General features: G+C 41.6%; 1 protein-coding gene and 1 pseudogene across 21 annotated transcripts in view; both read right to left on the bottom strand.

Moving 5' to 3' along the window:
• Window positions 1-13,883, bottom strand: part of LOC142397747 (protocadherin alpha-C2-like) — a 192,766-nt gene that overhangs the window by 53,630 nt on the left and 125,253 nt on the right. Inside the window, exon 1 of one of the 21 annotated variants that reach the window (XM_075481357.1) lies at window positions 4,280-6,768. The exons of 19 other annotated variants lie outside the window; for them this stretch is intronic. In XM_075481357.1, coding sequence (XP_075337472.1) covers window positions 4,280-6,652 — 2,373 coding nt within the window. In that variant the 5' untranslated portion in view covers window positions 6,653-6,768. Of the gene's footprint in view, window positions 1-888; window positions 3,229-4,279; window positions 6,769-13,883 lie in introns of those variants that run through there. One more of the 21 variants, XM_075481371.1, reaches the window with a different exon arrangement.
• Window positions 7,692-13,567, bottom strand: LOC142398100 (protocadherin alpha-6 pseudogene; annotated as a pseudogene).

The following is a 13,883-nucleotide window of genomic DNA, read 5'->3' as shown; positions in this document are numbered from 1 at the left end:
CTCGAACGACATCTTGTGTTCCTTGTAATGGCAACAGCACATAATCTATATCAGTGGTCTCAAACTGATCCTTGAAAGGGCCGGTGTGGCTGCAGGTTTTTGTTTCAACCCTGCAGCAGCACAGTTGACTTGTTTCATTCAATCAACTGAACTGTCTGCACTGGAGGTCTTAACCAGTACAGTTCATTGAATGAAACAAGTCAGCTGTGATGCTGCAGGGTTGGAACAAAAACCTGCAGCCACATCGGCCCTTCCAAGGATCAGTTTGAGACCACTGATCTATATAAACAACAATTAATTAATTACTTTATGTTCTTAAATACCAAACAAACGTATAGAACACAGTTGAAGATCGATGCTATCAGCTGTTGCTTTTTCCCCCTTCTTGTTAAAGAATAGACGAAAACATGTTTTATAAAGCACATCATCATTTAGTGCAGAATATGTAATAATTGTTCCAGAGTAGAGGCCCACCGATAAGCATATTTCAAATAGCAATTGATAAAAAACACAGGAGACGAACTTCCCAAATGAAATAAAACAAATAGATGTGTCAGTACCATGGATAGCGCCTTTCAAATGAAGTAGTCTAATGGTATTCGCTAAAAATGATTAAGCTAGTTACACTTGCAAAACCATAATTTATTTCACATATCAATCTTTAAAACACACAGGGGTTATTGCAAAGCTTGCCCACGTAAAGTTACACGCTTCCCCCTAATTTATAAAATATGTAACGCCAGACACGTTTACGCCTAACTTCGACTCATAAAGAATGCTGATCACCTGCCATGAAATAAGTTTGAATTACGGCAAACAGAGAAATAAAAGCTCACCCCTCAAAGCACTTTTCATTTCTTGAAATTCATTGGTAGGTTGACAACTCACCTTTTCTGTATTAGGCAAAGTCTGGGTCCTGGTAAAAGTGTCTCCTCCGTTAATACTGATCAGTTCTCCATCTACAGGTGGAAACGGTGCGGGGAAAACCACTACGTCACTCTTCAGCGTGTCTGAGCTGAAACACACGTCATACTGCTGAGTAGCTTTAGAGTAAGACCAGCTCCCGTCAGGGTGGGTGGTGATCATTGGGGCACTGTACCTGCTGAAACTGCCGTCTGTCCTGTGGCATCTGACAGCTATTAAACTGATGAGACTCAGCAGAAAGATCACTGACACCGACACGATGGCGATCAGCAGATACAGGTTCAGATCAGAGAAGCTGTCCTCCTTTATAGGAACATGTCTGAACTGAGTCTGGATGTCAGCTGTGCTTTCAACCACCACCACATCAACAGACACAGTAGCTGACAGAGAAGGTTCTCCGTTATCAGAAACCAGCACCACCAAGGGGTGAGTTTTCAGGTCATTGTCGCTCATTCTTCTCTTAGTCCTGATTTCCCCGGTGCTGGTTCCGATCCTGAACAGGTTGTTTCCTTTGGGCTCAGACAGGTGGTAAGAAAGCAGCGCATTGTATCCAGAGTCTGCGTCCACAGCCCTGATCTTTGCCACAAAGTATCCCGCTTCAGCAGAGTAGGGGATGCTCTCGCTGTTTACGGAGCCGTGCTCAGAATAAGGAGCTAGAATCGTGGGACTGTTGTCATTCTCATCCAGAATAAAAACGTTAACGGTCACGTTGCTGCTGAGCGGAGGAACACCAGAGTCTGTGGCCTGAACTTTAAACTTAAACGTCTTTAACTCCTCATAGTTAAAAGACTGTAGGCTGATAATATCTCCAGTATCTGAAATGATGTTTACCATTGTAGACATTGGCACTTGGCCACTGTTGCTTTTTAAAAAAGAGTATCTAACATGGCGATTCTGCTCGAAGTCTGCATCAAAGGCAGATACAGTTTTAATAACGGTACCAACTTTGCTATTTTCTTTTACATAAACGCTAATCAAAGGTTCTGAGAAAAGAGGCGAGTTGTCGTTTATATCAGAAACGTGAACAGTAACAACAGTAGTGTGCACGAGTGGAGGACTCCCTTCGTCAGTGGCTGTAAGTGTGATGTTGTAGCTCGAGGTAATTTCTCTGTCAAGAGCCCCGTCAACAACTAAAGAGTAATAGTTTCTATAATTCGTCTCCAGTTTAAATGGGACCTCATTTAAGATTTTACACTTCACTTCGGCATTTTTACCGCCATCACGGTCAAGAACTGAAACAAGTGCAATAGCAGTACCTACTTTAGCATCCTCCTTTATTGTACTGAGTAGTGACGTCACAGTCATCTCTGGAGCATTGTCATTTACGTCGACTACTTCAACCAACACTTTACAATGAGCTGACATCGGTGGCTGGCCTCTATCACTTGCCTCTACACGTATCTCGAACGCCGCCTGTTCCTCGTGATCAACATTAGTTTTGACCATTATCGCGCCCGTGACAGGATCAATGTGAAAAATTTCTAATATGCGATCCTGGCCTCTACTTCTCAGGGAATACAGTATCTCACCATTTGTCCCTTCGTCTGCGTCAGTTGCATTCAGTGTAATCACACTTGTCCCGATTGGGGTGTTTTCAAATAAGCGAATTTTGTACAGGGGGTTATTGAACACAGGAGGATTATCGTTTATATCTAAAACGCGTATAATGACCTGTGACGTACCGGATCTCGGTGGAGTACCTCCATCTATAGCAGACACAGTAAGATTTATCACTGGCTGTCTCTCTCGATCCAGCGTTTTCTGCAAGATTAACTCAGCAGACACACTATCTCCTCCTTTGATAGTAGTTAGAGAAAAAAATTCATTTGGTGTTAGCTTAAAGGAATTAACCGCATTCTTACCTACATCTGCATCGACAGCCTCAGACAAAGCAAATTTCTTTCCAGGCAGGGTATTCTCCGCTATGTCTACAGTCTGAGACATTTCCGTGAACAACGGATCGTTGTCGTTTACATCAAGTATTTTTATTTCTATGCGATACAGCTTCAGAGGATTATTTATCACGGCTTCTACACTGACTGTGCATTGTGGGGACTTTCCACATAGCTCCTCTCTGTCTATTTCCTCATTAACATAGAGCACACCAGTTTTTACGTTTACCTCAAAGTATTTTCTTTTGGATCCGCTAACGATTTGAAACATGCGAGATTCTAAATCATGAGGAGCAAGGCTTAGATCCTTGGCGATATTTCCGACCGGAGTACCCAGATTTACCTCCTCTAAGACAGAGTAAGAGAGCTGACCCGAAACTGCTTCCCAGAAACACTCCAAAAGCAGAAGCATCAAATATGAAACAAAAGGCGTCCTCATCGGTACAGGCATATTTCCATGTATGCGTTCAAACGCAGATCCTTCAAATGTCCACCCCGTCAGGATTTTTACAGGAATTGAAATATAATTTTAGATTCCATCAAATATGTAGGCTGTTTATCGGGAAAACAGCAGCTTCATTCGTCCCCTTTTCTCTGTCTGTGTGACAAAGCCCGGAGAGTGAACCCGTTTAAAAACTGGGAGGAGCGTGAAACACAACATCTCTCAGTGTCACGGCCTTTAGTGCCACCACGTGGATATATGTTTCCCCTGCTTGTATTTGTCCAACAGCAGATGCCTAATTTTTTGGTAATTTTTCACACTTGGTATGTATATATATATGTATATATATATATGTGTGTGTGTGTGTTAGTGTGTACTCCCACCTAAAAGAGATTGTCAATCTAAGAAGGATTCATAAATGCTTGTTTTCACTGTTATTTAACAGAGACAAACTAGACTAGACAAACAAATCACTTGACCCATCTTACTTCTCTGTTGCTTTATAAATATCGCACATATTTGAACAGACAGGTTACATTAACACAAATGTGAATACTCAAGTTTTCCATTTGTCTTTGATAGTGTGACGTGAGTTTGCGATAGGCGGTGGATAGGTCACTCTTAACGCTAATAAACTGTAGGATAGACACGGGTTATTCGGTCTGCAACAATTGAGTCTTCTTCTGTACACTTTAGCATCAATCTACTCAGACTTTTTTGGTATATATCCTACGTGACTGAGCTAGCCAATCAAAAGCTAGGAGGAGTAAGACTAAAGTAAGAGTTAGGAAAACACAAACGCAGATCAAATATTGTCACTCTCGAAGTCACAATCCAAATGTGGAGTGCTGAACATGTAATGATAGAAGCATATTTACCGATAAACACACATATGTAAATAATTAGGTGTAAACATCTCAAACATATCTAACCGAATGAACCCAGTATAACATTTTTTTGGGAAGACTCAAGACTGTATTAACACTACGAGAAAAGTTGGGAATGCTTTGATTGGTCTTACCTTTTCTTTATTTGGTAAAGTCTGAGTTCTGGTAAAAGTGTCTCCTCCGTTAATACTGATCAGTTCTCCATCTACAGGTGGAAACGGTGCGGGGAAAACCACTACGTCACTCTTCAGTGTGTCTGAGCTGAAACACACGTCATACTGCTGAGTAGCTTTAGAGTAAGACCAGCTCCCGTCAGGGTGGGTGGTGATCATTGGGGCGCTGTACCTGCTGAAACTGCCGTCTGTCCTATGGCATCTGACAGCTATTAAACTGATGAGACTCAGCAGAAAGATCACTGACACCGACACAATGGCGATCAGCAGATACAGGTTCAGATCAGAGAAGCTGTCCTCCTTTATAGGAACATGTCTGAACTGAGTCTGGATGTCAGATGTGCTTTCAACCACCACCACATCAACAGACACAGTAGCTGACAGAGAAGGTTCTCCGTTATCAGAAACCAGCACCACCAAGGGGTGAGTTTTCAGGTCATTGTCGCTCATTCTCCTCTTAGTTCTGATTTCCCCGGTGCTGGTTCCGATCCTGAACAGGTTGTTTCCTTTGGGCGCAGACAGGTGGTAAGAAAGCAGCGCATTGTATCCAGAGTCTGCGTCCACAGCCCTGATCTTTGCCACAAAGTATCCCGCTTCAGCAGAGTAGGGGATGCTCTCACTGTTAACGGAGCCGTGCTCACAATAAGGAGCTAGAATCGTGGGACTGTTGTCGTTCTCATCCAGAATAAAAACGTTGACGGTCACGTTGCTGCTGAGCGGAGGAACACCAGAGTCTGTGGCCTGAACTTTAAACTGAAACGTTTTTAGCTCCTCAAAGTTAAAAGACTGCAGACTGACAATATCTCCAGTCTCTGAGTTAACTGTTACCACTGAATTAATCTGTGTCGTCTTGGGAGAGCTGTTTATTAAATGATAAGTTGACTTGGCGTTTTCATATAAATCTGGATCGAAGGTGGTTAGTTTGTGAATAGTAGTTCTAATTGGGGTATTCTCTTTCACATAAACATTAATTTGAGAATCCACGAATCGAGGAGGATTGTCATTTACATCCGAAACCTGAATAGTGATTACACTCGTGCTCGAAAGACCAGGCGTTCCTTCATCCGTTGCTACAATTGATATATCATAACGGGAAACATTCTCTCTGTCAAGCGGCCCATCAACCAGCAAAGAATAATAATTTTTATAGTTAGGTTTTAATTTAAATGGCACAGAACCTGTCACCTTACAGTTTGTAAAACCATTTTTACCCCCGTCTCTGTCGGTGATAGTCAGCATAGCAACGGTGGTGCCTTTTTCAGTGTCCTCTTTCACTGGACTCATAAGTGATGACACCGAGATTTCTGGAGCATTGTCATTAACATCAATAACTTCGACTAAAACCTTGCTATGTGCACTGCGGGGAGGAGTGCCTTTGTCTCTTGCTTGAACACGAATTTCAAACGCTTGGTTTTCCTCATAATCAATACAGCATTTCACTGTAATTTCTCCAGTCTCATCATTCAGGGAAAATTTGTCCTCCGGATTTAAACGTCCTCTCTCAGTAAAAGAGTATACGATTTGTCCATTTACACCTTCGTCTAAATCATTAGCTGTCAGTGTCACTAACGTTGTGCCATTATTTGCATTTTCAACCACCTGCACCTTGTAAAGTGATTTACTGAAAAGAGGTGAATTGTCATTTACATCCAGAACATTAACATTTATCTGTAAAGTGCCTGTTTTAGGGGGCTTTCCTCCATCAATCGCTGTCAGAACGAGTTGAAAAACATGATGTTTCTCTCGATCCAATGCTTTCTGAAGTACTAATTCAGCAGACACGCTCTGGTCACCATTGCTTTGTATATCTAAAGAAAAATGTTCATTTGTGTTAAGTGTGTAACTCCTCACCGAGTTAACACCGACGTCTGCGTCATGAGCTAACGGGAGAGGATACCTTTCCCCGGCATATGAAGATTCATATATATCAACAGTGCATATTTCTTCCAAAAAAGCTGGAGCATTGTCATTAACATCGTTAATTACAACCTCAACTCGATGGAGGCTTCGAGGATTACTTAATACAGCCTCTATATTTAAAGAGCACTTTGCCACATTAGGACAAAGCTCCTCCCGGTCTATCCTGTCGCTAACGAAAAGTACTCCAGATTCACGATTGATGTCAAAATACTGCGTTTTATACCCAGATGTTATATGAAGACTCGTTGATTGGAGATGCTGCACACTGAGATTTAAATCCTTTGCAAGATTACCCACCGCTGTACCTATGTCCACCTCTTCAGAAATTATATATGATATCTGAGCCACGGACCATTCGAAGAGACAAAGAAGAGTGAGAGCCCCAATATTATTCCATCGTCTCCGAGCAGCCATCGCGGTTCTGGCAGAAGTGAGAAATCTTGGATGGTGCCTCTTTGCTTATCCCCAAAAAGAAAATCAAAAATGTGATTTCCATATATCCATTCTGCCGAACATTCCCGACCATTTAAAGCCTCCCTCCTCTGTGGGGTGTTTTCACAAAGCAGTACTCGATGATGACGTTTTGGCTTATCGTCATGACCAAAGGAGGAGTTTCCAAGCATTGGCCAGAAGAATTTTGCGTGGTCTCGGGCGACATCTCGTGATATTTTTGTATACAGAAACACAACCCATAAGACAGGTAATGGTGTATATTATAAATTACAACAAAAAAAAAACAAATTCGTAAATGTCGAATGATCTGATAGCCAAAGTATTATTTTCAGGGACTCCTCCTGCTCAATGAATACACTGCTCATCGAATGTATTGTTGTGTGTACAAAATTCTATTCAATAAATGTCTCTAAATATGTATTGTCTCACCTCTGTTTATATTAATTTAATTTGGCATCTGTAAAATGTAAGTCAACTCAACACTCAGATGAATACTTTGACCAGACAAGTCTGTACTTCACAGTAGTAGAAGCAGGAATAGCACCCAGTCCCAACATAGGCAAATATTTGCTTTCAGCACCGTGGAGAGCGGCCTAAGAACCAATCAGTGTGTTGCCATTGCTGCCCTTTTTCTATCTGGATACAGTAAAAGCTGTTTAAGCAATCTCACCTCTGCTGATTGTTTGATTTGTTAACCCGCAGATGAAAACCAACAAACCAACCAATTACAATCCATGTTTTGACAGAGATAAAACAAGTGCGGGTTTTAGTCACCCAAAATTGTTTAATATGATAATGAAAAATGGCTAGTCATGAAAAATAAAGTTGAGTTAATAATAATATTTATAATTTACTTACTGATATATAGTTGAAACAAAGTGTAGCAGGCATGAGTTCTCAACGCAGAGTAGAAACTTTAAATATACAATCTAGGGTCATAGCTATCAATATATTTTGAGTACACTAATGTGCAGTAAAATGTAAATACGTATTTTTTCACTTAGACCAACAGATGGGTATTTCTTACCTTTTCTTTATTTGGTAAAGTCTGAGTTCTGGTAAAAGTGTCTCCTCCGTTAATACTGATCAGTTCTCCATCAACAGGTGGAAACGGTGCGGGGAAAACCACTACGTCACTCTTCAGCGTGTCTGAGCTGAAACACACGTCATACTGCTGAGTAGCTTTAGAGTAAGACCAGCTCCCGTCAGGGTGGGTGGTGATCATTGGGGCGCTGTACCTGCTGAAACTGCCGTCTGTCCTATGGCATCTGACAGCTATTAAACTGATGAGACTCAGCAGAAAGATCACTGACACCGACACGATGGCGATCAGCAGATACAGGTTCAGATCAGAGAAGCTGTCCTCCTTTATAGGAACATGTCTGAACTGAGTCTGGATGTCAGCTGTGCTTTCAACCACCACCACATCAACAGACACAGTAGCTGACAGAGAAGGTTCTCCGTTATCAGAAACCAGCACCACCAAGGGGTGAGTTTTCAGGTCATTGTCGCTCATTCTCCTCTTAGTCCTGATTTCCCCGGTGCTGGTTCCGATCCTGAAAAGGTTGTTTCCTTTGGGCTCAGACAGGTGGTAAGAAAGCAGCGCATTGTATCCAGAGTCTGCGTCCACAGCCCTGATCTTTGCCACAAAGTATCCCGCTTCAGCAGAGTAGGGGATGCTCTCACTGTTAACGGAGCCGTGCTCAGAATAAGGAGCTAGAATCGTGGGACTGTTGTCATTCTCATCCAGAATAAAAACGTTGACGGTCACGTTGCTGCTGAGCGGAGGAACACCAGAGTCTGTGGCCTGAACTTTAAACTGGAATGTTTTTAACTCCTCATAGTTAAAAGACTGCAGACTGACTATATCTCCAGTCTCCGAGTTGATGTTTATCATTGTAGGGAGGGATAGATATTTACTGTTTGTGTCTAAAAATGAATAGCTCATCTGACCGTTCTTGCTAATATCATCATCAACAGCAGTCACTGACTTAATAACTGTTCCAACTTTACTGTTTTCTTTCACATAAATGTTAACGAGGGGTGTTGTGAAATAAGGCGCGTTGTCATTTACATCAGCGAGATAAACAGTAATAATACTGGTATTGGAAAGAGGAGGGCTTCCTTCATCGGTAGCTAATATTGTTACATTGTACTCGGGAGTGACTTCTCTGTCTAGATGTCCTTGAACAACTAAGGAGTAATAGTTTTTGTAATTTGTCTCCAGTTTGAATGGGACGGTATTTAAGATTTCACATTTCACTTCACCATTTTTACCACTGTCTTTATCTAAAACAGAGACGAGAGCGATAGCAGTACCGACAACGGCGTCTTCATTTAGGGTATTGAGCAGTTTAGTCACAGTGATTTCAGGAGCGTTGTCATTTACATCTATGACTTCAACCAGCACTTTGCTATGTGCAGACATAGGGGGCTGGCCTTTGTCTCGAGCCTCTGCTCGGATCTCAAAAGCTTTTCTCTCCTCATAGTCAATTTTGCCTTTAACTGAAATGACTCCAGTTTCAGGATCAATTTGGAAGATATCTAAAATATGATCCTGATCCTTACTCCTCAAAGAATACACTATTTCACTGTTTGGTCCTTCATCAGCATCTGTCGCATTTAGGGTGAATACTTTCGTTCCCACCAGGACATTTTCCAAGGTTTTAATCTTGTAAAGACTACTGCTGAACAATGGTGCGTTATCATTTATGTCAAGTACATTTATTTCAATTTCTGATGTACCCGAATTTGGCGGTGACCCACCATCTACGGCAGTTAACAAGAGTTGTATGTTTGGCTTTTTTTCACGATCTAAGCCTTTCTGCAGCACTAACTCTGGAGATATACTATCCCCTCTTTTTTGTGTAACAAGACTTAAATATTCATTTGGACTAAGCTTATAGGCACTAACACCATTTTTACCCACATCGGCATCACTTGCCTCGGATAAAGCAAATCTAAACCCAGGCAAGGTGTTTTCTGCAATGTCTAGAATTTGCGATTTTGTATTAAAAGTAGGGTAATGGTCATTGACGTCTTTAATTTCAACCTCCACACGGTAAAGCTTCAATGGATTGTTTATCACAGCCTCCACGCTAACAGTACATTTGGGTTCATCTGCACAAAGCTCTTCTCGGTCTAACCTCTCATTAACATACAGAAATCCGGTCTTTAGATTTACCTCGAAGTATTTATCTTTAGATGCAACAATCTGAAACAAACGGGACTCTAAATCCTGAACACTAAGGTTTAGATCCTTGGCAATATTACCTACATTAGTCCCTGGCTTTACCTCCTCTGATACAGAATAGGAGAGCTGTGCCGACGCCGCTTCCCAGTGACAATCCAACAGCACGAGCACAAAATATGTGATAGCGGACCTCCAGCAGTTCGGGGAAGACATAATTCCGTTGAAAAAGGTCGAAGTATAAATCCACTATTTTGCCTCTGCCATGTAGAAATGAGAAGTGACCAAATTCAAGACGAAATTATCGTTTTAGGAAACGTGTACTCCATAATGCCATTGCGCCTCTTCCCTTGTCTCTTTGTGAAGAAAATCACAGTCTTCCCGTTTACTCTGGGAGGAGCGTCATCATTTCTGTGTCACGGTCTATAGCGTCGCTACGTGGTAATTTGGAAAAACTGCAGTCGTTGTCAGCAACTCTAAAACACTCCTTCAGGAACTTTAACACAAAAAAAAATCATAATTCTTACATCGTTGCAATGGTTTGCATACATTTGAAACAACGATAACATCGAGGACAGGGCTGACGTAGTGTATAATTTGCTGTTACATTGTTCTACGAGGGCTCATTATCCAAGTCAACATTAACAGCACAACGCCAGCATAAGTGAGCTGGACTTAAAACAAGTCAAATACATCATCCTTAAGCCTGAATATGACCAAACTTTTTCTAAAGTGAAAAAGGTTGCATTATGTTACCAAATCTTCGAGTTTCTGTATAGAGCCGAAGATGTTGGTGGACATTTCTCTGGACACTATTTTCTATTTAAATATATGCGTACTTTCAAATGTTCTGCGTCAGTGAATATAGTCTATATAATCAAAGGTACAGGGATTTATCAGTGTACTGTGCATATGTGGGGGGAATTACAGCCAAAACACGTTCAAAACCTTGCATTCAGCACCAAGGTCAGCGACATACAATCCAGATTAATGGTCTATTGTCAAAAGAGGGGAAACTGCAGCAACAAAGCACACCAACAAAAAAATACAATAGCTAGTACCTGAATCTAAGTTAGCCTGTTGCAAAGAAATCTATTTTTTAAATGGCTAAAACTTAACAGCCAAGTGTCATGTCACAATCAATAACCAGCAGAAATTAAGCGCAAATGTGAGACGTACTGTAGCCTTACCTTTTCTTTGTTAGGCAAAGTCTGAGTTCTGGTAAAAGTGTCTCCTCCGTTAATACTGATCAGTTCTCCATCTACAGGTGGAAACGGTGCGGGGAAAACCACTACGTCACTCTTCAGTGTGTCTGAGCTGAAACACACGTCATACTGCTGAGTAGCTTTAGAGTAAGACCAGCTCCCATCGGGGTGGGTGGTGATCATTGGGGCGCTGTACCTGCTGAAACTGCCGTCTGTCCTGTGGCATCTGACGGCTATTAAACTGATGAGACTCAGCAGAAAGATCACTGATACCGACACAATGGCGATCAGCAGATACAAGTTCAGATCAGAGAAGCTGTCCTCCTTTATAGGAACATGTCTGAACTGAGTCTGGATGTCAGCTGTGCTTTCAACCACCACCACATCAACAGACACAGTAGCTGACAGAGAAGGTTCTCCGTTATCAGAAACCAGCACCACCAAGGGGTGAGTTTTCAGGTCATTGTCGCTCATTCTCCTCTTAGTCCTGATTTCCCCGGTGCTGGTTCCGATCCTGAACAGGTTGTTTCCTTTGGGCTCAGACAGGTGGTAAGAAAGCAGCGCATTGTATCCAGAGTCTGCGTCCACAGCCCTGATCTTTGCCACAAAGTATCCCGCTTCAGCAGAGTAGGGGATGCTCTCACTGTTAACGGAGCCGTGCTCAGAATAAGGAGCTAGAATCGTGGGACTGTTGTCGTTCTCATCCAGAATAAAAACGTTGACAGTCACGTTGTTGCTGAGCGGAGGAACACCAGAGTCTGTGGCCTGAACTTTAAACTGAAATGTTTTTAACTCCTCAAAGTTAAAAGTTTGTAAGCTGACTATATCTCCAGTCTCAGAGTTTATGTTAATCAATGTCGACAACGGGACCAAATTATTCTTACTGATTAAGGAATAGGTCACATGACTATTTTCACTTGCGTCAACGTCAGTTGCAGTTACTGCTTTCAAAACTGTGCCTACTGGACTGTTTTCATCCACATACATGTTCAGTACAGCCTCAGAAAACCAAGGTGCATTGTCATTAACATCAGAAACCTGAATTATTACTTGGCTTGTACTGGAGAGAGGAGGTCTTCCTTCATCTGTAGCTTTAATAGTAATGTTATAATGAGAAATGAGTTCCCTATCGAGAGCATCACCAATAACCAACGAATAATAGTTTTTATAATTTGTCTCTAATTTAAAGGGGACTGAATCCAAAATCTCACATTTGACTTCACCGTTTTCACCCCCATCTCTGTCACGAATTGAAACAAGTGCAATTGCAGTGCCAATTTCAGCATCCTCTTTCACTGTATTGATCAGTAACGTCACTGTGATGTCAGGTGCATTATCATTTAGGTCCACCACTTCAACGAGTACTTTACATTGTGCTGTTAATGGAGGCTGGCCTTTGTCAGTAGCTTGCACACGAATCTCAAACGCAGAATTTATTTCAAAGTCAACTGTTCCTTGAACTGTTATTGTTCCTGTCCCAGAATCAATTTCAAATATTTCTAAGACATGATCCTGATCTTTTGAATTCAGTGAATATACAATGTCTTTGTTTGCCCCCTCGTCTGCGTCAGTTGCGGTCACTGTTATCACTTTCGTGCCTACTGATGCATTTTCTGTAATGCTTGTTTTGTACAGCGTTTTTGTAAAAGTTGGAATGTTGTCGTTATTATCCAAGACATTTATTATGATCTCAGACATTCCTGATTTAATTGGTATCCCCCCGTCTAAAGCGGTCAGCGTGAGCTTAATTGAAGCCTGTTTTTCGCGATCTAGTGCTTTCTGAAGAACCAACTCTGCTGACACACTTTCACCTTTGTGTACCACTAAAGAAAAATATTCATTCGGTTTAAGCTTGTACGTGTGAAGACCATTTTTCCCCACATCAGCATCATAAGCAGACAGCACGGGGAATGTAGCCCCGGGTACTATGTTTTCTGCTATGTCAATAATTTGTGATTTTGCAGTGAAAGACGGGGGATTATCATTAACGTCGATAATGTTTACTTCAAAACGATAAAGCTTAAGAGGGTTATTCATCACAGCCTCCACATTTATTGTGCATTTTGTTGCTCTCGCACACAGCTCCTCTCTGTCAATTCTCTCACTAACGTAGAGAAAACCTGACTTTAAATTCACGTCGAAATATTTTCTCTTTGATCCAGATACAATTTGAAACATACGTGATTCCAAATCCTGTACATTAAGGTTCAGATCTTTGGCGAGATTGCCAACAGAAGTCCCGAGGTTTACCTCCTCTGACACGGAGTAGGAAAGCTGCCCGACTGCCGAGCCACAGTTATACTCCAGGACAAGAAGCACCAGATATATAATCATGTCGCTCTGTCTTTCCAGCAGATGCATAATTCCATGCAACGATTACAAAACATAGATTCCAGTGATGACTTGCAAAATCTCATGTATTGGGAGCAAAAAAATATTTTGGTAGATCAAACTAAAGATCAGCTTCTTTCATAAATCCACTTCACATCGCACTGCGTCTCAGTCAAACAAAGCCCCGGAAGAAAATGTTAACGCTTTTAACGTAGGAGGGGCCTCTCCACATCAACAACTTGCTGGCGGTGTTACGGTCTAGACTGTCGCCTTATGGACATTTGAAGTTATTACAACACATTGAAAACCCAGTGAAACAAGTTTTTTTTAGTCTCAATTCACCAGAGAAATATATTTACAATGAATACAACGTTTTGCCAAACACTTGCAACTTAACAGTGTAAGATCACTCGCTATATTTCTGGGCCATGGATGGAGTATTAATATGATGTATCAACCTGGTTTT

Source organism: Odontesthes bonariensis, chromosome 13 (genome assembly GCF_027942865.1).
Source record: "Odontesthes bonariensis isolate fOdoBon6 chromosome 13, fOdoBon6.hap1, whole genome shotgun sequence".
NCBI classification, from domain to species: Eukaryota; Metazoa; Chordata; class Actinopteri; order Atheriniformes; family Atherinopsidae; genus Odontesthes; species Odontesthes bonariensis.
The sequence above is the reverse complement of the archived record's forward strand: the minus strand, read 5'-3'. Positions and strand labels throughout refer to the sequence as shown.